Source organism: Scyliorhinus canicula, chromosome 3 (assembly GCF_902713615.1).
Source record: "Scyliorhinus canicula chromosome 3, sScyCan1.1, whole genome shotgun sequence".
Classification (NCBI taxonomy): Eukaryota; Metazoa; Chordata; class Chondrichthyes; order Carcharhiniformes; family Scyliorhinidae; genus Scyliorhinus; species Scyliorhinus canicula.
The window spans coordinates 178,867,666-178,894,154 of record NC_052148.1 but is presented as its reverse complement, the minus strand read 5'-3'; the positions used below and the strand labels follow the sequence as shown (position 1 = coordinate 178,894,154).

The following is a 26,489-nucleotide window of genomic DNA, read 5'->3' as shown; positions in this document are numbered from 1 at the left end:
TTGCCAAGGCAATAATGGGCTGTTGAGGGGGTAGGTCAACTGTGATTGTGAGAAGAACATTGGTTGCTGTTCTGATTATATAAGTGTCCTTGAGCTATTTGTCTCCAAACAAATGGAAATACAGAGCAACATTCCATGCCCGCCACAGTGCTAATCATGCACACGCAGTTCAGGAGGAGCAAGAGGATGCACAGAGACGCCACTGTGACAATTCTTCTTCTGCTTCTTTGTGCAGCTGCTCAAGGTTTGTGGAAATTGTTATATTTCTAATCAGAATCAGGAAGGAATATTTTTATATATATAATTTACTGGAGGTAAAATCTGATTTAAAAAATATGCTTTCAGTAATAACCTTAGCATCTAATCTTAGTCTCAATTGGAGGTTATGAGCGCTCTTTAGATCAATCTAACCGTACCTTGATCTTGATAGAGGAGGGTTGCATAGGTATGAAAGGGTTGAGCCGGTATTTCAGATAGGTATCCCTGCATGTTTTGACACCACAGTGTGTGTAACCTTTTTTTCCTCAATCTCTTCTCTGAGAGCAGGCTATAATACTGGTGAGGGGGCCTGGCAGCTGCTACTGTAAGTATGGGACAAGGGTCCATTCCCTGACCCGAAGGTATCTTTGCTTGTCGGCGGGACAAGGGGGATTGGAGGGTGGGGGGTTGCATTAAGATGGCAGGTGAGTGAGCAGATCACAGGCAAGTGAATAAGCTTGGGGTTCAGGGTGTGGCCAGGGGAAACACCCCTGCTCCTGGCCAGGAATGTGAGCCCCATCCCTCCTGTGGCACAGGAAACAGTTCAGAGATGACCACATTTGGGAGCTAGTCTTTCAATCTAACATCTACAGATATCAGCCTCAACTCAGTGGTCACGCTCTATCCTCTGAGTCATGGATTCAAGCTCCACCTTGAGACTGAAACCCATAATCTGGACTGACAGTCTCGTACAATACTGCAATATCCAGCGGGATCTTCCTGTCCCGTCCACATTTATCAGTGCTGCCAAAGTTAACGGACTTTTGGATGGCTTGGTGCATCCAATGCAGCGAGGCCGGAAAATCCCGGCCAAAAACTTTCCGATGAGATGCTAAACTGAGGTCTTGGTAGATGAATGGAAAAGACGTCTTGAAACTATTTAAACAAATGTAAGGGCATGCTCCTGTTCACCTGGCCAATATCAATGAATAACACTGAAATAAACATATTATTTGATCACCTATCCCATTGCAGTTTGTAGATCTTGGTAAATGAAAATTGGCTGCTATCTTTCTCTCTGTTATAAAGGTGACTGCATTTCATTGGTTGTAAAGTGCTCTGATGTGCCCTGAGGCTGTGATAGATGATGTATAGATGAAATTTTGCTTTATTCGTCCTATTTATCACTTAGATTTTTTTTGAAGTGGATGGATAGTCTTGCATCATATTCAGCGTAGGTGGTTTGCACTGCTGCCTCACGGCGCCGAGGACCCGGGTTCGTTCTTGACCCTGAGTCACTGTCTGTACGGAGTTTGTGCATTCTCCCCGTGGGTCTCACCCCCACAACCCAAAGACTTGCAGGGTGGATGGATGCAAGGGCCATGCTAAATTGCCCCATAATTGGAAAAAAATAATTGGGTACTCACAATTTGAAAAAAAAGTTTTTAAAAAATATTCAATGTCGGCAATGTTAAATATAATTTGGGCAATTTTTCTGTGTCAGTAAGCACGCTACTATTTGGTCAATTGTAATGATATGTATATAGGTAAGCTAGTGAAGGACTTATTATTACATCTCTGTGTAATTCAAACACTAGAGGGCACCACCATTTCCCTGTATATAAATCAGCCCTCAGAGAATGCTGGGTAGTTAGTGAGGGAGAAACCCTGAGAACAGCACTAGGAGAGTATGAGATGAGAGAGAGTTAACACGAGGATATTACCAAGGGTAATATAACAGTCCAACGGTGGCATTCCTCAATGATTTCAGTGGTGACAGCCACAAGGATAGTAGCCCACAATGTTGCTCAAACCCAAGGAATCGGCATAAACCTGCACAGACAAATGGATTTCTCCTCTGTTGATGTTTACCCAGACAACCATCATAATACACCAATGGTAATTAGCTTTCTGCCGAAACAGAGATTTCATGGTTAAATCCATTCTATTCAACATGTTAGTTCGCTCTAAAATAAAAATGACTGATGTAAATTTGAACTTTAGTGCCAGGACAGTAAAGCCAATGGAGCAGATTGCCCACCTGCTTAAAATTGGACCAAACATAATTTTGCAAAATGGGTGGTGATTCTGTTCTACCAGCTAACCAGCCAGCAATGAAGAGGGGAATTGACATCAAAAAGCTCAAACAAGCAACTACTTTGACACCTAGTGTGGGCTCAAAAATCAATTGTATATTACTGTTTCTAGCAGTGGTGCTTCCAGCAGGTTTCTCTGCATCACACAGGGCCAGGAAGAAGAACCATGAGCACTGGTACTTCTCCTGTAGCCGGGTCCCCTTTTTTCCACCCCTCCACTTTAACCCACTCCATCACATCATTTGTTCGGGTGCTCAGAATTGAAAATCATGGTCACAGTGTAGTAGAACTGTTTTACATAACATGAGCAAATAATTTCTTGGCCAAGGAAGACCTTAGCCCTCTGATCCATCGGGTCTTAGGCATCTTCCTTTGGGCAGCACGGTAGCACAAGTGACTTGCACTGTGGCTTCACAGCGCCAGGGTCCCAGGTTCAATTCCCCGCTGGGTCACTGTCTGCGGAGTCTGCACGTTCTCCCAGTGTCTGCCTGGGTTTCCCCGGGTGCTCCGGTTTCCTCCCACAGTCCAAAGATGTGCAGGTTAGGTGGATTGGCCATGATAAATTGCCCTTAGTGACCAAAAAGGTTAGGAAGGGTTATTGGGTTACAGGGATAGGGTGGAAGTGAGGGCTTAAGTGGGTCGGTGAAGACTCGATGGGCTGAATGGCCTCCTTCTGCACTGTATGTTCTATGTTCCTGAAGTTTCTCTTCAGTCCACTGCAGCCCTTGTTACTGACCAATCAGATTGGCAGCAGCTCTCTAAGTCAGGACTTCAGCCCAAGCGAGGAGCAGCCAACTGATGTTCATTTGAGTGTGAAATGGCTGCAGGGCACTTGGAACCGATAAGGGTGTGTTCACCACAGATTCTTCAGATCGCAGGAAGACTGACCCCCACCATCCAAAATACTCAGACTATGGAAAAATGGACACTTTAATTTAAAAAAATAAAATGGGTTTGAGAGATCAGGGGTGAAATTCTCCCCTACCCAACGGAGCGGAGGGGTCCTGGCGTAGCTGAGTGGCGCCAACCACTCCGGCGTCGGGCCTCCCCAAAGGTGCGGAATTCTCCGCACCTTTAGGAGCTAGGCCCGCGCCGGAGTGGCTCCCGCTCTGCCGACTGGCCTGACAGCGGCGGGACTTCGGTCCATTGCGGGCCGGAGAATCGGCACGGTGATCAGCGGTGCGGAGAATTCCGCACCTTTGGGGAGGCCCGACGCCGGAGTGGTTGGTGCCACTCCCCTATGCCGGGACCCCCCGCCCCGCCAGGTAGGGGAGAATTTCGCCCCAGGTAACTTTTTATTTCCTGTCACTATACCACTACACTGGAACTACAGAAGGACCTGGCACCAGCCTTTATCTTTGAACAGGACATTAAAATGCAAACTGTCAGGACATTTCATTGAGAAGTTATTAAAATGTAACATACCTTTCCTGTGGATTCATGCCAGCCCATAATCCAAATAATTGAAACAACTGGTTCACAATGCGTCTTGCAAACCTTTGGGCTTCAGAGTGGAAGTCTGTGTAAAAAGATTCCCTTTCCATCACTATGATTTGTGAATGGGTGAAATTCAGAACCATTGTTTGACATTGGCTATGACATCATAGACCATTTTATGAAGGCAATGCTAAGAGATAGAATGGCCACACAACATAACCAATCTGACAGAGATATTTAACAAGACACATTCTTTTGGAGCAACAAAAGGAACGATTGAGACCAACAAAGGAATAGGAACCTGCCTAAAATCCAACGGCAGTCAGAGAACTCGAGCTAGCTTTTACCTATCTATTTGAAGAACCAAATCAAGATTTCATTCCAGGCATTCAACTGCACCTCAACTGGAGTGAAACATGGGAAATCTGGGGCGGGATTCTCCGACCCCACGCTGGTCCGGAGAATTGTCGATCAAGCCGATTTTTCACCCAACGCCGTTCCGATGGCGTCCCGCCATTCTCCCACCCACCGTGGACGGCCTAGTTGTGAACGGCACTGCGCTGCCCGTAGAATTGGCCGAGGGAGCAAGTCCCGCGATTCTCCGGTGTCCCGTTGATTCTGCGGCCCGAATGGGCCGAAGTCCCAACGGCTTGACCCCAGGTCATTTTCATTTACACAGAATGTCCGCGCAGCGGGATTCGCTGCCATGGCCAGGATACCCATGGTATTTGGGGGCAATCGATGAAGTGCACGTCGCCATGCGGCCTCCAGCGGAGAACAAGGATGTCTTCATGAACAGGAAGGGGTCCTACTCCATGAACATTCAGATGGTCTGTGACCACCGCATGAAGATAATGCACGTCTGCGCACAGTACCCGGGCAGTGTGCATGACGCATTTATCCTGGCACAATCGTTCATCCCGCCATGTTCGAGGGACGCCCCCCTCTCCCGCTCTCCCCCCCCCCCCCCTCCCCCTCCACTCCCCCGCCTGCGGGGCTGGTTTCTGGGGTGGTTACCTGTTGTGGTCATGGCTGATGACGCCTATATGGAGGCCACAGACCAACACAGAGACCCGCTACAATGAGGCCCATGCAGCAACCAGGGGTGTGATCGAGAGGTCCTTCAGCCTGTTGAGGATGCGCTTCAGGTACCTGGACCGCTCTGGAGGGGCCCTCCAGTACCATTCAGAGAGGATCAGCTGCATTGTTGTTGTCTGCTGCGTCCTGCACAATATTGCCCAGCAGAGGGGCGATGTGCTGGAGGAGGAGGAGGAGGGGGCAGAGAGGGAGGCCGCGGGAGGGAACGCCTCTCCAGATGAGGGGGATGGGGACGAGGGGGGCAACAGACGCAACAGAGCGCACGCGAGGCATTTATAGCCGTACATTTCACCAACTAGGGGGATAGGGGCTCTCTGAGCAGGGACACTGGCTCCACCGTACCACCCCACCTCACCACCCAGCACCCTCATGTTGCACGTTTTACTATGGGTGTAATACGCGTTTATTGGAGTGTATTAACACGCCTCCGTTTAAAGGCGGTGTGCTTAACACTACTAGGCTCTATGTATGTATTTTCAGCTCAGGAGTCGCCAGATGCCGTATAGACACCTCACAAATATTCCAAGGTCAGGTTCAAAGTAATAAAACGATACACCGATTAGTAAGTTCCAAACGATCAATATTTATTATACAATTATAATAAATACGCATGCACACGCTAAGGGACTAAGCTATGACTAAACTAAGCGATCAGAATACTTAACTAAACAGGAACAGGCAAGGTCAGGGAGCGAGGCCTTCGTTCCGAACTTGGTCTGCAACCTTCAGAGAGCGTGCTGGTCACTGGGGGTCTAGAGGGCCTGGTTCGCGTAGCGAGCGTCGTATTGGCACTTACGGTTCGGCGGCTGGTGCTCAACGGCTGGAGTCAGGATACAGGTTGGAGTTCTTGGTCAAAGCTGGAGCACGAAACAACAGACAGGACCATGGGTGGAGGTCTATCTTTTATAGGGGTCCCCAATGTCCGTGCCTTTCCGGGGCGGGCTTTACCTTCAGGTATCGATTGGATCACTCCCAATCGATATCTTTTGAATTCCTCCAATGTGAGGGTCTTTCTTGATGGCGGGGGCGGTTTCTATAGTGGATACTTCTGGTGCCGCTCTGTCTGGACATCCACTTAAAGTATCTTATTCAAACCCAAATGTTGCCATTGTGTGTGCCTAGATCTGGACTGCCTCATTAGTATGCAAAGCGTTTTGCTATTATCACCTTTGGTTTGAGATCTTCCACCTGGCCAGAAACTAGTTTTGCTGCTTGCAAAATGCTAATGAGTCTTTGCAGACTGCTGCCTTGGCTAAACTGCTTTTCCCTGCAGTCTTAGCAATTCTCCATCTTGTTTAGTCCAGTGTCCATTTTAGGTGGCTACATTCCCCCCTTGTGATCCTCACAATCAAAAATATTGTGAAGGATCACTTATGCACGTTGCTTCGAGTGCTTCTGGGTGCCTTGTTTGTGTTCCCTGACCTCGGCAAGCTCCTGAGCGTCTACTCTGTCCTTAACTATGGGAAGAAAATTTTTTTACCTGACATCTCTACTTGGCGCTATGTCAAAGGGGACATGCATTACCAAAAACCGGGAACCTCTACCTATCACAACTATCCTTATCTTACCTTAAACATTTCTTTACAGACTAAACCTCATCCATTCATACCACATCACATAACATTTCCTGACTCGGCAGTCGAGTTCAGGACAATATAATACATGGGTATATTTTATTTTATTCACAGTGCTTTATTCATTGAGGGGCAAAGGGGATTGGTGGAAACCGAAGATAGGAGATCGAACTCCATAGATGGTTGAGGGGCAGGAACGGGAGGCTCTCCTTTTCCATTTCCTCAACCTGAGGGTCTGTACGAGTATGCCGAGGATCGCAATCACTAGCAGTGATTCAATCACGTATGACATGGAGTACCATGTCATAAATTTTGTGCACCAGGTCTGAACCTCACTGATCAGAGCTGAGCACTGGGGAGTTGCTGTGAGTGAAACATTTACGGCGGGGGTTGTGGGGGAAACGTGTCTTGCTTCCACACATACAAATATAACATTTAAGAGCAATAAGTAGGCTTCCATCATCTTCTCTTCGTTCTCCTTTTTCTTCCTCCTGTATGGCCGATCCTTGCTGTGATCCCTGTTTCGTCCTTCGAAAGCTATGGGATCAAGCACAGTATCTGTCAATACAGCTTAATATCCGTACTTGTTAGTGTATCTGTCTTTCAATTCCAATTGACCCATTAAAAATGACTGGCCAAGTCACACCCTGTGACTCCCCTCATTTTTTTTTCAAAAGCGAATTTAATGAACACAATACACCTAACAACTCTCCTCCTGCGAGCCGTCTCGCAGGCTTTGCTCATTTACCATCCGAATGTTCCTGGATGTAAATAGCATGTGGGATGGCGGCCTAAGGGCTGCCTAACGAAAAATGAAAACAAATTGGAAACAAAAGGTCGAATGGGTTGTGTATGGGCCGCTACGGGTACGATTTGAATGGGATCCCCGGGTAGGGCTTGCTATGCCATACCCGAGCTTGGCTGACCAAAGTGGGTTCTCAGACAGGGCGGGTCCTCAGTGCCGTTTGTCCACTGCCTGAGTAACCTGGAGTAAACGGGCAAGAATGTGTTTACCGTGGATTTGCAGCCTCTATTCGCCGAATAGAGGGGCACCTAAAAACCAAGGGAGGAGCCAAGATGCTCCGTTTGAAAAATGAGCTGGGCTTCAGACAATTTAACTGATAAGGTGAGCTGCTCACCATAGAAAGTTCTCAGAGGTATCTGCAGACAAACTAAAGTGCGTGCGAGGTGGTCACAATCTTTTCAGCTGAAAAGATCTGCAATCAATCCCTTAACATATTAACAAGAAAAACATAAACTGACAAACAAACATGCGTGCAGGTTCCATCAGAAAGGACATCGCTTCCCTCAAGCGGTTCCTATTTTACATCATCTGGACACCTCACTTTTCCTCTGTCTCTGTGAACAGGGTCACAAAGGGGTTGCCGTATCGGGATTCAGACACCGTGTCGTCCTGCTCTCCCGGATCCAACACCCTTGTGTGGATCAGGCATGATATCTTTGAATTGTGTGACTGGGGGTCACTTTCGTCATTGCGGACAAGTCGGTACGAATTGTCCCTGTGCCAGAGTGTTGGGTCCAAAAGTGAATGGGTATTGTCGGGGTCGTCGGAGTCGGGTGGTGGGTCTGGGTTTTTAATGTAAGTGACTTCCATGGGGTCACTGTAGTCGGGGTCATTGTCGCTGCAATGTGGGCTGTAGTGTGGTGTGCTGTTGTGAATTGCGCTTTCACGTATCTGATCGTCAGTCCAGAAGTAAAACACTCGAACACGTCAGTAACGAATATTCGTTTATTTACGGCCAGGACAAATCTCTAAGCAGTCGGGTAACTACCTTCGAGAAGTGCCAAAGTCCAAAATATGGACGGTATCTTTATACATCTTACAGCTTAGGGGTGGTCCCTTTAAATTCCTAGATACACCTATGATTTGGCAAGGATCCAGAACATGTACATATATGGAATTATTCTTCGAGGTCGGGAGGTTATTTTTGACATAATCATTAGCACAAGTCACTATCAATATTAATACAAAGGTTTTTGTATCCCATGGCCATATGGCTTATCTCATTCCAAGGCCCTTCCAATAAACATTTCAATGTTTATTTGTTCCAACTGGTCAAACGAGCTCAATTATGTTATCTCTGCAATAAAGTAACGGTTACCATTCATTCCATTCTTTGCCTTTTTGACCTCTCTGCTTTTACAGATACGGGTCAGAACATTAATTAGTACCAATGCCACACTCCCTATATTCCATCCCATAACCTTCTGACATCTCTTTCACAGAGCTTTTCAGAACTGTTATATTAACCCTATCAGCGAAGTTCCAAATGAAATCCACTTCTACACTGTGGCTGTCCTCAGAGTCAGTGTCTGTATCGCTGTCTCTGCCGCGGCAGCTTGTGGGCGTTTCGGGGCGTGGTCTGTCGTGGTCAGTGGGCGGAGTCGTGGGCGAGTCCGATGAAGAACTGGTCTGTGAGGGGGATGGTGGAAACGTGTCTCTAGTGGGTGGGGTGAGGTGTTCTGCTGCGTCTAGCAGGACATGGTGTGCATGGTTGGCCTGTGTTCCATATGCCTTTAACTGGTTGATATGGAACCACGCGGTCTTACCATTAGGATATTTTATCCTATAAACTGAGGGGCTAATTTTATCCGAAATTGAGTATGGGCCGGAATATTTTGGTGCCAAAAAACTGCTGGGGTTGTATACAGATAGCATTACCTGCTGCCCAACCTGGAATTCTGTGGGGTGTACGGTCTTGTTAAAGCATGCTGTGCTTTGTCTACGGCGTTTCCCTAGCTGAACTGCGGCTGCGATCTGTGCAGACCTCACAGTCTCAACAAGGTCTTTAACTGCCTTTTCATGTGTGAGGGCCGTCACTTCGGGGCTAGTCATGTCCAGTCCTAAAAGGAATTCTGTACCTTTCATAGGGCGTCCGGTCATGAGTGTGTGTGGTGTGTATCCTGTGGATGTTGAAACTGTATTTCTGATGAACATGAGTGCAAATGGGAGCACTGAATCCCATGTGGAGTTGTTCTCCTGAACCATTTTTCGAAGTGTGGATTTTAGGGTCCGATTCATGCGCTCTACAATCCCGCTGGACTGTGGGTGATACGCAATATGAAAATTTTGTTTTATGCCAAATATTGTCAGGACGTTCTTCATGACCCGTCCTGTGAAGTGAGATCCCTGGTCCGAATCAATGCTTCGGGGTAAACCCCATCTCGTGAAGATGTGGTGGGTCAGGATCTTTGCAGCTGTCTTAGCTGTATTTGTTCTAGAGGGGAATGCCTCTACCCATTTGGTAAAGGTATCGATGACCACCAGAACGTATTTATAGCCATTCCTACAAGGGGGCAATGGTCCTATAAAGTCGATCTGGAGGTTTGTCCAGGGGCCATTAACTGGTCGAGTATGCCGAAGTTGTGCCTTTTTAGAATACCTCTCCGGGTTATTCTGGGCGCAAATAAGGCAATTCTTGATGTAGTGACTTACATCTGTCCTTAGGTTAGGCCACCAACAGAGCTGCCTGAGGTGCCTCGTGGTTGCGTCGATCCCTTGATGCCCGTGTCCATCATGGAACAAAGCAATCATTTCATTCCTGTCCTGCTGCGGGACCACATAAAGCTGATCCTTTATGATCACACCCTCATGTGTGGTCAGTGCGTGTCTGAACTTGTCATACTGTGGCACAAAGTTGCCTTTGAAAATCTCCCTGAGATCCTCATCCTGCTTCTGTGCCTCTACTAGATCTTTAATATCGGTCTGTGAGACTTGAACTGCGCTCACAGGGGCGCTAGCTGGTGCGCTAGCTGGGGGTGTCCACAAGTGTCCTCGCCTGGAACCTGCCTTAGCCAGTGCGTCGGCTTTTACATTCCCAGGGGGGGATGACCTATGGTGGCTTCTTACTTTGATAATGCCGAAGGTCCTGTCCTTCGCTTTCTCTAAAATGTGTTGGAGTAAAGGGGCTGATGGAAGGGGTTTCCCATCTGCGGAGACGAAACCTCGTGTCCTCCACAGGGGTAGAAAATCTGTTAAACTATTGCAGACATATAGACTGTCCGAATATATGTCCGCTGGGCTGGGGAAAGAATCGGGGTGGTCCACTGTATAAGCTATGGCCGCGAGCTATGCTGCCTGCGCGCCTAAGTGTCCTGGTAATTTTAAAGCTATCTCTTCGAGAACGCGCCCCTGCGCGTCCTCGACATAGATGCCGCATCCTGTTATACGCTCACCTTCTAAAACCGTGGATGAACCGTCTACGTATATCCTCAGTGGTCCACACGTGTCTGTGTGTTGGGGGCTTTGTCTTGGGTTCCCTATCTTCCTGGGGGGTGTCTTCACTATAAAGGGTCCTGTGTTATGTAAGGGGGCTACAATTTCACATTCATGGGGCTGTCCTGGGTATTGGAGGTTGTCGGCTAAAAATATGTGTGTCCGGGTCCGTTTAACTGTAATGTGCCGTCCTTGTAAAAGTAATGTCCACCTAGCTGCCCTAATCTGGCTAACTCAACCGTCCTTCAGTCGACCGTCTAGGAGTAACTGTGTGGGGGTGTGCTCGGTCAAAATAGTGATGGGGTTGAGTCCGGTAATGTAAGAAAAGCATTGTACTGCCCAGAAGACTGCAAGGAGGTGCCTCTCGCAGGCTGAAAATCCTTGTTCATCTGGGTCTAACAGTCGGGAGGCATAAGCCACTGGTCTTAGCTGCTCGTGCCGTTCCTGAAGTAACACGGCCGAGAGGGTCAGATCTGTGCTCGCTACCTCTGTTGCATAGGGGGAAAGTTGGTCTGGGACTTGTAGCGCGGGTGCTGCGCTAAGGGCTTTCTTTAACTCTTCCACAGCCTCTGTATGCTGCGGAAGCCATTCCCAGGGGGCTCCTTTCTTAAGGAGGTCTGAGAGTGGGGCGGCTTTTGTCGCGAATCCGTCGATGTGGTTCCGACAATAACCAACCAGTCCTAAGAACGACCGGAGGGCTGAAACATTCTGGGGAAGGGGCAATTTGACAATCGAATCAATTCTTTTGAATTCGATCTCGCGTTTGCCGTGTGTGATGACTGTTCCCAAATACATCACTTTGTTTTCCAAAATCTGGGCCTTTCTTGGGTTAACTTCACAGCCAATTGAGGTTAAAAGTTCCAGGAGTTCGGCCAGAAGCGTAATGTGCTCTGCCTTTGTGTCTGTCTGCAGTAGTAGGTCGTCTACATACTGTACCAGACATTCGGGGCGGGAAAATTTTTCTAAACCATTCGCCAGCTATCGGTGGAAAATGGAGGGGGAATTGTGGAATCCTTGTGGAAGGCATGTCCACGTATACTGTTGTGTTTTAAAAGTGAAGGCAAATTTGTACTGGCACGCTTTTGCCAATGGTATTGACCAGAAGCCATTGCTAATGTCCAATACCGTGAAATATTTGGAGTTGAGTCCCTGTTTGAGCATGGTCTCGGGACTTGTTGCTACCGTGGGGGCTACTGCTGGGGTTACTTTATTGAGTTCCCGATAATCAATGGTCAGACGCCATGATCCGTCGGGCTTTCTCACTGGCCAAATAGGGGCATTATTGGTCGAGGCTACTGTTCTAAGCACACCTTGCTCCAATAAGCTACCTATCACTTTCTCTATTTCTCCCTCTGCTTCTAGGGGAAATCTATATTGTTTTTGTGGTCTGGGGTCAGGTCCGGTAACGTGAATTTGTCCAGTCTTTCTGCCACAGTCGTGCCGGTGACTGGCAAATGCTGTCCTATGTTTGTTTAATACTGCCTTAACTTGTCTGTCCGTGTTTAGTGTAGTCAAGTCAAATGAGTATTCTCCTACTGCGCTAATCCTATTAGCGTAGTCTCCTACTGTGAGGGTGGCGGGTGCTCTGTCCGATCTTGCCATTCGCCAGACACACTGGTTCACTGGGTCGAACGACAGGCTATGTGCATTCATAAATCTATCCCTAGGATGTGTTCTGCTGCCCGGGGAAGATTTACTAGAACGACGGGGTGTTTGGTGGAAATGTTCCCTAGCTGGATTGCTACGGGTGCTGTAATGTGTCCCTGCTGCGAGTGTCCTGTGAACCCGCTAAGTGTGATGGTGGAGGTGGTCGGCCACGTGTCTGCCTGTGCCGTGGTGGTGGAGTTAATTGTGGTGCGGGACCCTCCTGTGTCCCAAAGTAACTCTATGGGCTTCCCTCTTAACTTTGCCGTGACTACCGGTCTTCCGGATGGATCCCATAGTGTGTCACAGACCCAAGTGGGGGAGCCCGAACACCGTCAGTCCGTTCCGTCCACATTGGTTTGTCCTGACTGGATTCCTATACTATGGATTGGTTTTGTTTTATTCCTACTCAGAGTGCCTGTCTGCTGGCCTCTCTGTGATTTTTGGGGTGCTCTGCATTCCTTAGCCCAATGTCCTAACTGGCCACAGTTGTAGCATTCCTGCGACTTCTGTGGAGGGCTGCTCTTTCCTTCATTCACCCACGCGGGGTTTTGGTGCTCTCTCACTGCCTGTATGTCTGCTGCAGCCTGAGCTTCTTCTGGGGATTTCACTTTGCCTCTGCCCTGAACTGATTGCTCCCAAGCACGGGACAATCTTTTCAGGACCCACTTCTCATTATGGGCCTCCTCTGAGGGGTCATAGCTGTAGCAAGCGCTCTGTCCTGCTTCTGTTGCATGAGAAATTATGGTGCGCGTCCATTTAACCATATTTTCACGGTTCAAATGGGCTCTATTTAAATCGCCAAATACTGCGTTAAAATGGATCCACAGCCTTCCGGCGAATGCTGTGGGGTGCTCGGTTTTCTTCTGTCGGCACTTATTAAGTCCTTCTACGGGGTCACCTCGATTATACCCTATGGCATCTAAAATGGAGGTGTGCATTTCCTCTAGGGTGCCTCCGCCAACGTTCTGTGGGTCGGGGAGGGCTGCTACAACCGATGGGTCTAAACTCAGAACTGTGAGTTTAACCTGCTCTCTTTCGTCCAGGCCGTACATGGTTGCCTGTTGCTTTACCTTTGCGAAAAACTGGTGGGGGTCTGCGGTGGGGAGAAACGGAGTGATCTTCTCACACGCGTCCCTGAGTTGGGTTACAGTTAAGGGGGTGGTGTAAGTTATATCGGGTGCGCCTTCTGTGGTCGCTTTCCGTTGGGTGGTGACTGGATTCATTGGAACGGTAACTAGCTGATCTGTGGGGGGTTGGGGTGCTTGTCTTTTCTGCTGCGCTGCTGGCGCACATGTTCCCTGAACATAACGCTGCGCTGTCTCACTTAACTCTTTCCAGTCTGGGGCATTCTCCTCATCTAACTGCGTTCCAAAGGTGCTTTGAAACCCATTTTGCACCGAAAGCAGCGATTGCAGCTCTGCAATCTGCTTCCTGCATTTCGCATGATCTATAGTACTCTGTCATTGTTCTGTGGTGGCAGCATGGAGTGCTCTCAAAGCTGCTTTAAGGTCAGAGCATTGCCTCTGCAAAGCCTCTACCTGCTTCTCTGATTCTTCTCTTATCAGGACGGCACGTTGCACGTCCTGATAGGCCTTTTCGTACTGGGTCTGGGAACTGCTGAGATGGGCTAGACAAGACTGATGTGCCCTCTTGGCATCATCCACCTCTCTACCTTTCTCTGCCAACTTCCCTCTAAGATCCATGTTTTCCTTTTCGATGTCCCTGACATCCACTTTACTCATTCTATTTCTTTCTTCTAATTCTGCCCGGAGCGTCTCAACGACCTCCTCTGTGCCTCGCAATTGTGCCAAACAGGACACAATCGCCATCGGCTTACGTGCTTTACTCATATTTTTCTTCTGAATTTGAGAGAGGTTCTCCCACCAAGTATGTCCTATACTTCCGGGACCTGTCTCCTCATTCAAACAAAACTCTTTCCAAAGGGGCCATCCCTTTCCTTGCAGATACTTGCGGAGTTCCAGCTCCCACATGGGACACTGACCTACTCGGCTACTGCTGGTCGCTGCGACCACAAACCGTTCTGGGTTCATGAGGCGTTCCATTGCCTGCATGGCCATTTTCTGACTCACTTTAAATTTAGAACAGGGGGTGTTGAGGTTATGTCTCACGAAACGGGTAAGGCTTACGCTATGTTCCATTCACAAAACTACCGAAAGTTTGTCGCAACAAAAATGCTTTCAGGTTTTCCTTACAACCCTGTTAGTACGCATGCACTAAACACACTTCCGAATTACGTTTATTCCTTTGAACACCTTGAATATTTGTGATTTCTTTCCTTCTTCTGTACCAGATTTCTAATTCAAATTTCAGGGTCCTCGACGGAGTGGGGGTACCACTTATAACCGTGTCCCGTCAGGATGTCGCCACTAAATGTTGCACGTTTTACTATGGGTGTAATACGCGTTTATTGGAGTGTATTAACACGCCTCCGTTTAAAGGCCGTGTGCTTAACACTACTAGGCTCTATGTATGTATTTTCAGCTCAGGAGTCGCCAGATGCCGTATAGACACCTCACAAATATTCCAAGGTCAGGTTCAAAGTAATAAAACGATACACCGATTAGTAAGTTCCAAACGATCAATATTTATTATACAATTATAATAAATACGCATGCACACGCTAAGGGACTAAGCTATGACTAAACTAAGCGATCAGAATACTTAACTAAACAGGAACAGGCAAGGTCAGGGAGCGAGGCCTTCGTTCCGAACTTGGTCTGCAACCTTCAGAGAGCGTGCTGGTCACTGGGGGTCTAGAGGGCCTGGTTCGCGTAGCGAGCGTCGTATTGGCACTTACGGTTCGGCGGCTGGTGCTCAACGGCTGGAGTCAGGATACAGGTTGGAGTTCTTGGTCAAAGCCGGAGCACGAAACAACAGACAGGACCATGGGTGGGGGTCTATCTTTTATAGGGGTCCCCAATGTCCGTGCCTTTCCGGGGCGGGCTTTACCTTCAGGTATCGATTGGATCACTCCCAATCGATATCTTTTGAATTCCTCCAATGTGAGGGTCTTTCTTGATGGCGGGGGCGGTTTCTACAGTGGATACGTCTGGTGCCGCTCTGTCTGGACATCCACTTAAAGTATCTTATTCAAACCCAAATGTTGCCATTGTGTGTGCCCAGATCTGGACTGCCTCATTAGTATGCAAAGCGTTTTGCTATTATCACCTTTGGTTTGAGATCTTCCACCTGGCCAGAAACTAGTTTTGCTGCTTGCAAAATGCTAATGAGTCTTTGCAGACTGCTGCCTTGGCTAAACTGCTTTTTCCCTGCAGTCTTAGCAATTCTCCATCTTGTTTAGTCCAGTGTCCATTTTAGGTGGCTACACTCACCCTCCACAACACCTGACTATCTTACCTACCACACAACCACATGCACAGCACCCTCCAACAATGGCACAACGGGCTTGTCTCACACGATGGTCTGTGGAAGCGGGTGTGTTCAATGCCATGAAGGATGATGACAATCCGCTCTGACTCACGGCCACAGCTACACCCTCCACGTGAGTGGACCCTGTACGCGCAACGGACACTCCCATAGCCATGGGCAGATGGCGGCGGGGTGCCGAGTACGGCGGGGGGGAGTATTTACACCCACCTGGGCTCACCGTTCCACTGACCTTTGAACACAGTGCCAATCAGTTCCATTCACGACCTCGCGGCCACCGGACATAGGACAGAGGCATCTTGCATTGGTGTCACAGTGAATTTAATTGTAACAGTAACATACAAGTGCCCTAGCCATTATAACTATACTGTGCCCTGCACCCGTGCCAACTTACTAGGTGTCAAACTTCTTGGCCTTATGGGCCCTACCACTACGTCTAGGTGTTTCCGTTTCCCCAGACTGTACAGTAGGAGTGGAGGAGGACTGCTGAGACTCCGGCCCTGTGACTTGGCTCCCCATTGGCGTGCGTTTCCTGGGGTGACCCAGCTTGGATTGGCCAGGCTGCTTCGTGGGCGTGCTGGATGGCTTGGTGCCACCCTGTTCTGCCCGCTGCCCACCAGATGCGCCAGGGACGGGACGGGGCACCGGCGGCATAGTTCAGGCGTTGGCTCAGCCCCAGCAGGCCATCGCTGACTGGCATCATTGCCTGCTCCTAGACGCGGATTGACTCCTCCACCTGCGTCTGCAGTTGCTGGAAGCTGGCTGTCATCCCGTCGTCTAGTCCCTGGGTGTCTAACTCTATCGGGTCTATGGGTAGGACTGGAAAGTCTAGGAACCCGGGAATCGTCTGGGCGGCGGCTGGTTGCTGGGACTGGCCTTCCCTCCAGCTGCCCGGCCCCTCGGCTGCTCCTAATTCCACCTGCTGTACCGGTACGGCTGCGTGGTGCGCACCAGTCTGTGTCCCAGAAGCCTCATCACTAAAGTGTCCGACCAAGGTGATAGTCTCTGTGATGGTAGGGGGTGTGGGTGAGTGTAGTGACGCCAAGTCTGGGTCACCACCGGTCCCAGAATCTGGTGGTTCCTGCGTCGAGCCCGGGGCCAATGTTCTTTCTTTCGCCCCCATCTGAGGGGCACTGTCTGGTCTTTCCGTCATCTGTGTGTCAGTGTCCTGGCTTGACGTCCTCTGTGCGTCACTGTCCTGACTGTCGTGCGCGTCAGTGTCCATCGTCCCCATTTCGGTGCTGTCGCTGTCCTGGGTGTCCATCCTCTGTTCATCACTGTCCTGGGTCTCAGTCATCTGTGCGTCCGACTGCTGTGTCACAGTGATGGAGGAAGGCCTTCGTTGCCGTCTGCTCTCCGGGCCGTGGCATCCATCCCTGGGGGCATCTGGACCTGGCACTTGTGGGGTCCGAACAGCGCCAGGTGGTCCAGGACGATCGGCGGCAGGTCCTGCAACACACAGTGCAGCATGTATCGTTACACATGCGGACTGGGGTGAGGTGGTGTAGTGGGGAGGTGGGGGAAAGGGGTGAGGGTGTGTGCTGGGGGGGGGGGGGGGGAATGGGGTGAGGGTGTGTGCTGGGGGGGAGGGGGGTGAAGGCAGGCAGGGGACTTTCACTTGCTGGTGAGCCTCCGATCTGGCAAGGGGCAACCTCCCTGTCCCAGCCCCCGCCAACGAGGTCCAGTGCCCTCTGCTAGTCTACTGTGAGAGGGTCCAGTTCTCGCACGCTCCTTGTGGTTGTGGGCGGTCTTCTCCACCGGTGGGGGGGGGGGGGGGGGTAACAAAGCATCAGAGTTACTCGGTACACAGCATCCCGCGCAGATGTTGCCCAGATGATGGCATGGGAGCACTGGGCACCCGGCCACGGCGGCTCTCAGGGGTGTGTGCAGCCCTTTAGGGTCAAGTAGGGGTTTGACAACACTCCTGGGGGGGGGTGGGTTTGGTCACATGTGTGGCTGGTAGGGGTTGGGTGATGCCGGGGGCACGTCTCGGTGTACTCACCCTGGCTGCCCTCGTTGGGCTGTGCAGCTCCTTGCGGCACTGCTCGGCCGGCCGTGTGGTTTGCCCCACCGCGCTTACTGCAACGCCCACTTCACGCCAATTCCTCCGCACTGTGCTGGCAGGCTGCCGGTGGCCACGTTGACGGCACAGGATCACCGTCCTATCTTCGGCCACATCCAGCAGCGTCTCTAGGTCGAGGTCATGGAATCTCGGGGTGGCACGGCGGGTGGCGTCCATCTCGGCGGTCTCGTGAGTTTGCGGCGCTCGCGCACATTTTAAGCAACACGGCGCCGCGTCAACGGGGCATCGCACGAATGATGCCGGTGTGATGCCATACCCCCACACTTCATGACGCGCCCGTGCTGGCTCCTTTTGCGGGGCAGAATAAGTTGTCGAATCGGGCCCCTGACGCCGTTGTAAAACGCGACGGCGTTTATGACTGCGCGGGGACTCTGCCACGCGATGGCAGAATCCCGCCCCTGCTATTGCAAGCAGGAAACCACTGTGAATCTATCTTCATCAACTTCCAGGCTCTATTTCTACAGTGGACTCAAAGGAAATCATAGGTCTGCAACTTTCCTCGGGAGGAGGATGACCATGTATTTTTTAACTTTTAAGACCTAAGACCTCTTTTGGTAATTGTGGTTATATGCCTGTAGATAATATTACATGTACTCAGCAGTGTGACCTCCCACCAGTAGGTGGCTCAGCAGTGTGACCTCCCACCAGCAGGTGGCTCAGCAGTGTGACCTCCCACCAGTAGGTGGCTCAGCAGTGTGACCTCCCACCAGTAGGTGGCTCAGCAGTGTGACCTCCCACCAGTAGGTGGCTCAGCAGTGTGACCTCCCACCAGTAGGTGGCTCAGCAGTGTGACCTCCCACCAGTAGGTGGCTCAGCAGTGTGACCTCCCACCAGTAGGTGGCTCAGCAGTGTGACCTCCCACCAGTAGGTGGCTCAGCAGTGTGACCTCCCACCAGCAGGTGGCTCAGCAGTGTGACCTCCCACCAGTAGATGGCTCAGCAGTGTGACCTCCCACCAGTAGGTGGCTCAGCAGTGTGACCTCCCACCAGCAGGTGGCTCAGCAATGTGACCTCCCACCAGCAGGTGGTGCAAGATATGGGTCAGGTGACATCCAGCGACCAGCAGAAGGTTGTAAGGCGTACAGAAGGATAGTCGCACGTATGTCAAGTTCCAGGAGAGTCTAGTGCAACTCTGTTATAACCTAGTCTGTATAAGATTTGTATTATTACTTAATCACGTGTACACAAATAAAACATTGTTCTGATTTCGGCATCAGCAGTTCTGTTGAATCTTTGTTAGACAAGATAACAGAATACAACAGTAATCACCAGCGTTTCTTGATGTATATGTGTGTGACCCCATCTGTATGAGTGTGTGAATAGTTACAGCTGCAAATACATTTCAAGCCTTAAAGAATAAACATTTAGAATGTTCCAAGATTTATGAGAAAACCTGTAATTTATCGGTCCTTGAGAGTTACAGCACTCAAGGGATTAAATCATCTTTTCTTTTAAAACACATCTGCCTTTGGTCATTCGAGAAGTGGACAAAATAGGGGATAAATCCTACCATCTCTCCACCCCCCCCCCCCCCCCCCACCCCCGGCCCCCCACACCCTGTACCAACTATCATGGAGTTGCTCTTCTTTTTCCTCATGATCTTTGGAGACAGTGCAGGAATCTGGTCTTGACTATCTGAAAGGTTATAAATTGCAAGGAAAATTAAATAACGCTTCAGCATTAGGAGGGTAAAAGCAAATTACTGCGGATTCTGGAATCTGGAACCAAAAGAGAAAATGCTGGAAAATCTCAGCAAGTCTGGCGGCAACTGGAAGGAGAGAAAGGAGCTAATGTTTGGAGTCCAGATGACCCTTTGTCAAAATTACGACGGTAACGATGTTTTGGTTCACCTGAGCATGTGTCACCCATTTTCATTGAATACTTCCTCATGGCACTTTTCTTCTATTCGCGTGAGTCTACATCAAACAAGGCACCTCTGATGTATTCCTGGGGGAGGAATTTTACATGGATCATGGTTTAAAAGGTGGAAAAATAACTTATTCCCCAGGCCTGACATTTCTCACTTTTAATTCAAGTGCCTTTATACGATTTACATGTTGGTTCTGTTTAATGCACAGGATTCATTTTGAGACGAGCAGGCCGATGTCTTTGTCCGAGAGCTACTATGGCCTCCATTCCCATGCAGTACATCAAGGACATAAAATTTATTTCCAGGGGGCCTCGCTGCTTCAAAGAACAAGTGATGTAAGTAATCACTCTAATCCATACTTTTGGGGAAATTTTAACCTTATCCACCCAGTGAATCCAGGCAAGATCCTGCCACCTGTCATTTTAACCTTCTCTGCTGACAGGCAACAAGGTCAGCCGCCCATAGCTGGTGGGTCCTTCTTAACATGTATGTTTCATTGGAACCCTATTGCAATTTTCACTGAGGCCTGACAGTGATGTGACTGTTGATTTTCCATCTGACCTTCCACCTGATCAATCTGGGATGGAACATGCTTAATTCCAGAAGAGATTAATAAGATTAAGGCCGAGTTTTTCCATTTCCCGCTGCTGTGATAGGGAATCCCGATTGGGCAAAGAATGTAATGCCCCGAAAAATTGGATCGGCACCTGGCACCAGACCTGTTGCCATTTTCCACTCCCCCACCGCCAGCCATAGCGCACTACCTGCCCCGCGCTGGCAGGTGAATGCAAATTTAAGACAAGCATGCAATTAATGGGCTGGAAACACATTCTCCTCCTTCCCACCACCATGATGATCCGATCCCCATAGTGGGGAAATCCACTGGGTTGTCTTTGTTGTGAGGTTGGCCAAGTGCAGCTCTGGCATGGTGGAGCCTGAGGGGTGTCAAGAGGGTCAGGGCATTGATAATGTGCCCCTCTGACACTGCCAGGCTGTGGGGGGGGGGGGGTGCCCCAAGTGTCCTGGGATTGGGAGGACTTGGGTTGTGGACGAGAGGTTGACCCTGGGATCCTGGGAAACCTAAAGATCGCCTTTGGCATGGTGACCTCAGGCAACACTCTGCTCAGCGGTATATTCCTGGTCTGAGTGTTTTAATTCTGATGAGGCCTCCTCAGCTTGAACTGATCTGCCTGACAGCTGAATAGTAGTCCAGTTAGTGCAGTGAAGAATCAAACCAGAAACACTTTCCCTTTCCAACACTGCTCCCTCAAAAAAAAGCCTTAAAAAGAGCAGCTGTTACAAATGTTAGAGACTGCCTTGGCAGTCCACAATGCTTGAAAAGGCTTCAAATTCCCTGAAACCCTTTGAAATGCAAAACATCCATTCAATTTCACAGAGAAATACCTTTCACTAACCTCTGATTGGCAGTTTGGCACAGCTGCTTAGTGGATTGTTTATTTTGTCTTTCCCTTCACGCTTGAATGCATCTTAGCTACCATGCCTTGATGCTAACCATCATGTTTAAAAACATTCTTAGTATGATTGACAGTTCACCACCGCATCAAAGGAGCTAAATGCTTTCTGCTGTGAGCAAAGAGGGAGTGGCGGGTGCTGATGAGGGTTTGGGGTATGGGTCACCCTCATGCGAGCATGGTGTGGGACGGTTAACCTGTTATTTCTGTGGTGGCGGGAGGGATGCCCCTCCTTGTCGGGGGGGGGAGGGGTCCGGATTTACCTTGTTGTGGGGATCTGGACCTGTCGGTGGACTTTGTGATTGGACGGCCCATTCAAAATGGTGGCCCAATTCCAGAATTCCGATAGAATCCAGAGTTCTCCATCATGCATAAATTTGCATCGCACCTGGGCGCCACTCCCAGAGGCAGCGCAAACATGCCGTGATTCTCCGATAGTTGGAGCAGTTGAACCCCCGAACGAAGAATCCAGGGCTTTCTTTTCTTTGTGAGGCTGGGAGGAATATGAATACTCCTCCAAGGCTATCAAACACCTCTTAGGCCTCCACTACCTTCCCTTCTGAAATGAGAAGCCACCCCCAGAACGCAATCCTGCCATCTCCCTTGTGTTGGCTGGTTGTCTTTGGGCCACATGCTATTCAGTACTTCCTCTAACCTGCCAGCCATGAAATAGAAAGGCAGCCGATTGATCAGGTCCTGAACTTAAAATTGATCAGATCTGATCACGATTGCTGGAACACGCTGTATACTGCCACACATCCAAAGTCTCACCAGCCAAACCAACTGGAGTTCATGAAGAGAGACAAGGACGCACCAAAACACCGATTGCATTGATTTTTTTATTAGAAAGCAAAAAGCAACATCGCCTGGCCTGGCTACATCTATTTTTGTCCAGTTCAAGTTTTCACTCATTAGAAAATTTTCAAGGAAAAAGAAATCCAAGGCTCATATTGTGATGCAACCGTCCAATCAAATTGGCTGTGACTAACTCCCTGAAATCATCTTGTTATGTCTCATCAATGTCAATGATGTTTAACCTCCTTTCACTCTCTGTCCATCTATGCACATTTATTGCCGTTAGCTAATCTGCTGTTAGTTGACAACATTTTACGTTGAGTTGGAACCATTTTACATTATTGCTTTAACATTGTGACCTATTTTATTTTTAACGGAGGTATTCAAATGTATTCTAATTTTTACTGTTCATCCAATAACTATAAAATTTCTACTCCTTCCAGTGCTGTTTTAACAACCGGGGTTAAAATCTGCATAAAGCCTCATTCAAACTGGTTGAAAAATATCAAAAGAGAAGGTAGGTGTCAGATGTTGTTTCTTAATGAAATAGAAATAGGACGGGCAGCACGGTGGTGCAGTGGTTAGCACTGCTGCCTACGGCACTGAGGACCCGGGTTCAAATCCCAGCCCTGGGTCACTGTCCGTGTGGAGTTTGCACATTCTCCCCGTGTCTGCGTTGGTTTCACCCCCACAACCCAAAGGTGTGTAGTTTAGGTGGATTGGCCATATCTTTTTATTAAAACAGTAACCATCACATTTGTACAAGCCCAAACGGTACAAACACTAATTTTGCGTTGGAGAAACAGGGTATCTCTCCTCTGTACCAACATATGGGGAGGGGTGTAGGATACTCTGATTTTTCATACAGTTCACAACACACACTAAATTGCCCCTTAATTGGAAAAAAAATAATTGGGTGCTCTAAATTTATTTCGAAAAAAGAAATAGAAATAGGACTATCAAAGTAAAAAAATGAACAATGTTCATATCTAACATATCAAAATCACTGGGTGGCTAACAGGAACCTAAGCAGTATCTGTTATGCAGATAGGTGGCACTGTGGTCAGTATTTTCAATGCAATGTAAAGTTAAAAGTAATCATATTCCGAGATTATTAACAGGAGCATAGGTAGGGGGATGGGTGGAGTTTCTGATGGGAAATGCAGAACTCCATGTTTTCCTGGATGCTGGGGAGGTTTCTGCTATGGTGTGTGTCTTTTTGTCAGGTCTTGCCCCAACATCAGGATAGGCTTGGGTTCAATCTGGATGGGGAGCGCCAAGGAGAATGCTGCTGGAGCAGGGAGGTCTGATTTCTGACCCAGTGAAGGCAGTCGGAGAAGTGGCTGTCCGATTCCCAAAGAACCCCACGAGGTTTGAACCCTGACCCCAGGCCTCTTTGTCTGGAGTGGGTGGGGTTTCTGGTTACAGGGGAAGCACTCCTGCTTTTGCTGGCCCACAAGCAGTGCTTCAAACTTCAATATCCATCACCAAGACTGCCTCGGTAGCACCACTACTGACCGAACTGGCCAATTCTTAAAGGACATAACTGCTAGACTAGTGGTGAGGGAACAATAAGAGGGAAACACAAACTAGACCTCGTCCTCTCCAACCTGCCTGCTGCAGATGCATCTGTCCATGACAGTATCGGTAAGAATGACCGCCGCTCAGTCCTTGTGAAGGCGAAGTCCCATCTTCACATGAGGATACCTTCCATCATGTTGTGTGGTGCAACCATCTTGTTAAATGGGATAGATTAAGAACAGGTCCTGTAACTCAACATTGGGCATCCACGTGTCCCTTTGGGTCACCAGCTGTAGCAGAATTGTACTCAACCACAATCTGCAACCTCATGGCCCGGTTGTCTCCTACACTACCATTACCACCAAGTTAGGGAATCAACACTGGTTCAATGAAGAGTGCAGGAGGGCATGCCAGGATAAGCACCAGGTATACCAAAAAATGAGGTGTCAACCTGGTGATGCTACAACACAGGATTACCTGCATGCCAAGCAACATAAGCAGCACGCGATAGACAGAGCTAAATAAATCCACAACCAACGGATCAGATCTAAGCTCTACACGCCTGCCACAACCAGCCGTGAATGGTGGTGGACAAATAAACACCTCAATGGAGAAGGCAGCTCCACAAATATCCCTATCCTCAATGATGGAGGAGCCCAGCACATCTGTACAATGAGAAGACTTAAGCCTTTGCAATAATCTTCAGCCAGAAGTGCTGAGTGGATGATCCATCTCGGTCTCCTCCAGAGGCCCCCAGCATCACATATGCCAGTCTTCAGCCAATTGTATTCAGCCCACATGATATCCAGGAACAGCTGAAGGCACTGAATACTACAAAGGCTATGGGCCCTGTCAATATGGCCTTGTCGCACCCCTAGCCAAGCTGTTCCAGGTTCTTCAGACACTGAAGCAGTCCATGTACAAATGCAGCAAGACCTGGACAATATCCAGGCTTGGGCTGACAAGTGGCAAGTTACATTCATACCACACAAGTGCCAGGCAATGGCCACCTCCAATAAGAGAGAATCAAACCTTTAAACATTCAATGGCATTACCATCACTGAATTTCCCACTATCAACATCCTGCAGGTTACCATTGACCAGAAACTGAACTGTGCTAGCCATGTAACTACTGTGGCTACAAGAGCAGGTCAGAGGCTAGGAATGCTGCGGAGAGTAACTCACCTCCTGACTCCCCAAAGCCTGTCCATCATCTACAAGGTACAAACCAGGTGTGTGATGGAATACTCCCCACTTGCCTGGATGAGTGCAGCTCTAACACTCAAAAGCTCAACACCATCCAGACAAAACAACCTACTTGATTAGTACCCCTTCCACAAACATTCATTCACTCCACCATCGATGGACTGTAGCAGCAGTGTGTGCCATCGACAAGATGCGCTGCAGAAACTCACCCAGGCTCCTTAAACAGCACCTTCTAAAAACACAATCACTACCATCTAGAAGGACAAGGGCAGCAGATACATAGGAACACCATCAACTAGAGGTGACCCTCCACGTCGCTCACCATCCTGACTTGGAAATATGCCATTGTTCCTTCATTGTTGCTGGGTCAAAAGCTGGAACTCTTTCTCTAATAGTACACCTCATGGACTGCAGCAGTTCAATAAGGCCGCACACCACCACCTTCTCAACAGCAATTGGGGATGGGCAACAAATGCTGGCCCAGCCAGCGAAGCCCAAATCCCATAAAAAGTGAACAAAATAAAACTTTAACCGTCTCCACATTGAGTGTGTTTTTACCAGCATAACCCTTCTCCACTGATAGATTCCACCCCCCACCCCGACAACTGATTATTTAAAAAATAACCAGCCCTCCTTCTAGCCTACAGAGTTGTTTTTGCCAGCCCCACCTCTCCACCCTCCTTCTAGTAAACCTCCAAACCTCCCCCTCACCTGAATACTTTGTCTTCGACTTCATCTATCAGAATTTGATTGTTACAATTAAAATGTGAATCACTACTTTATTTTAAATATTGTACAGCTTTGCAAAAGATACATATATACATAGACAGAATGGATACCACAAAACCTAACCATTCAGCCCAATTGTTCATGATCTGCACAAGCCTCTTCCCACCACTTTTCATCTAAACCTATCAATATATCCTTCTCTTCCTTTATCTTTCATTGAGCTTCTTTTTAAATACATCTATGCTAGCTTCTTCTGGGAAACACGTTTCACATTCTTGCTGTTCTCGGAGGAAAGAAGTTTCCCCTCAATTCCCTTTTGGATTTATTAGCAGCCATTTTATATTCCAGCCCCTAGTTTCCCTCTATTATAGAATGCATTCAATGTCCAATCCACTGAAATTTGTAAAATTGAGATCAGACGAGTAATACAATCGGTGGGTGATGTACTCTGGCAGGTTATGCCAGCAACCTTTTATTCTAGAATAGGAGATAGAATTTAGATGAATTGCACCTCTCATTGTAAATGTAGAATGGCCAGGGTGGCATGTCTTTATGTTGCATTGCAGCTATATGAGATTGAAGTTAATTCCCTCTACCAGAAAATACAGGAAACTTGGGAACTGGAGAAGAGCAGAATATGAAAAATAAAAGAATCTTTTTTTCCCTTTGTATTTAGGCATCCAGAGAAAACTACTGACCGAAGACAGAAGAAAATAATAGATTGTCATGGAAGACGTCAAAAATTATTATCACACTTATATCACAAATAAAATGGTCTAAACTCAACGTTTCACATGGTAATATTTCTCACAGATGTGAAGAACTTTACAGGTCCATTTGAAACATGGCAATCTTTTGTTACTCCTGTAAGCATTATGTAAGTGATTAGGTTTATTAAAAAGCTTCACAATTGCAGAAGGTGATGTCAGAACTCATAATATTGTTAAATAAAGAGCCCTGGATTGATAAATACTCCCTAACTGCATCATCCATCTCAATGCACTGTTGTACTTCCAAGAGATGTGGAGGTCAAAGATATGCACATCTTATCCAAATCTGAAGAATAGGCTCATTTTAATATTTAGATTTAGAAAACTGTTCAAACTGGACAGAAACCCA

General features: G+C 48.4%; 1 protein-coding gene across 1 annotated transcript; it reads left to right on the top strand.

The window, feature by feature from the left end:
• Positions 1 to 83: 83 nt before the first annotated feature.
• LOC119963154 (interleukin-8-like) lies at positions 84 to 26,156 on the top strand. Its single transcript, XM_038791823.1, has 4 exons — positions 84 to 244; positions 19,856 to 19,982; positions 22,358 to 22,431; positions 26,047 to 26,156. Exons 1-4 carry the CDS (start codon positions 136 to 138, stop codon positions 26,085 to 26,087), a joined length of 351 nt encoding a protein of 116 aa, XP_038647751.1. The 5' UTR covers positions 84 to 135; the 3' UTR covers positions 26,088 to 26,156.
• The last annotated feature ends 333 nt before the right edge of the window (positions 26,157 to 26,489 follow it).

Bases quoted from the DNA above. Each gene is read 5' to 3' on its own strand.
- LOC119963154 (XM_038791823.1), top strand. From the start codon at position 136: ATGCCCGCCACAGTGCTAATCATGCACACGCAGTTCAGGAGGAGCAAG. The intron at 245-19,855 runs GTTTGTGGAAAT...TTTAATGCACAG, and splicing joins TCTTTGTGCAGCTGCTCAAG to GATTCATTTTGAGACGAGCA. The intron at 22,432-26,046 runs GTAGGTGTCAGA...CTTTGTATTTAG, and splicing joins GAAAAATATCAAAAGAGAAG to GCATCCAGAGAAAACTACTG.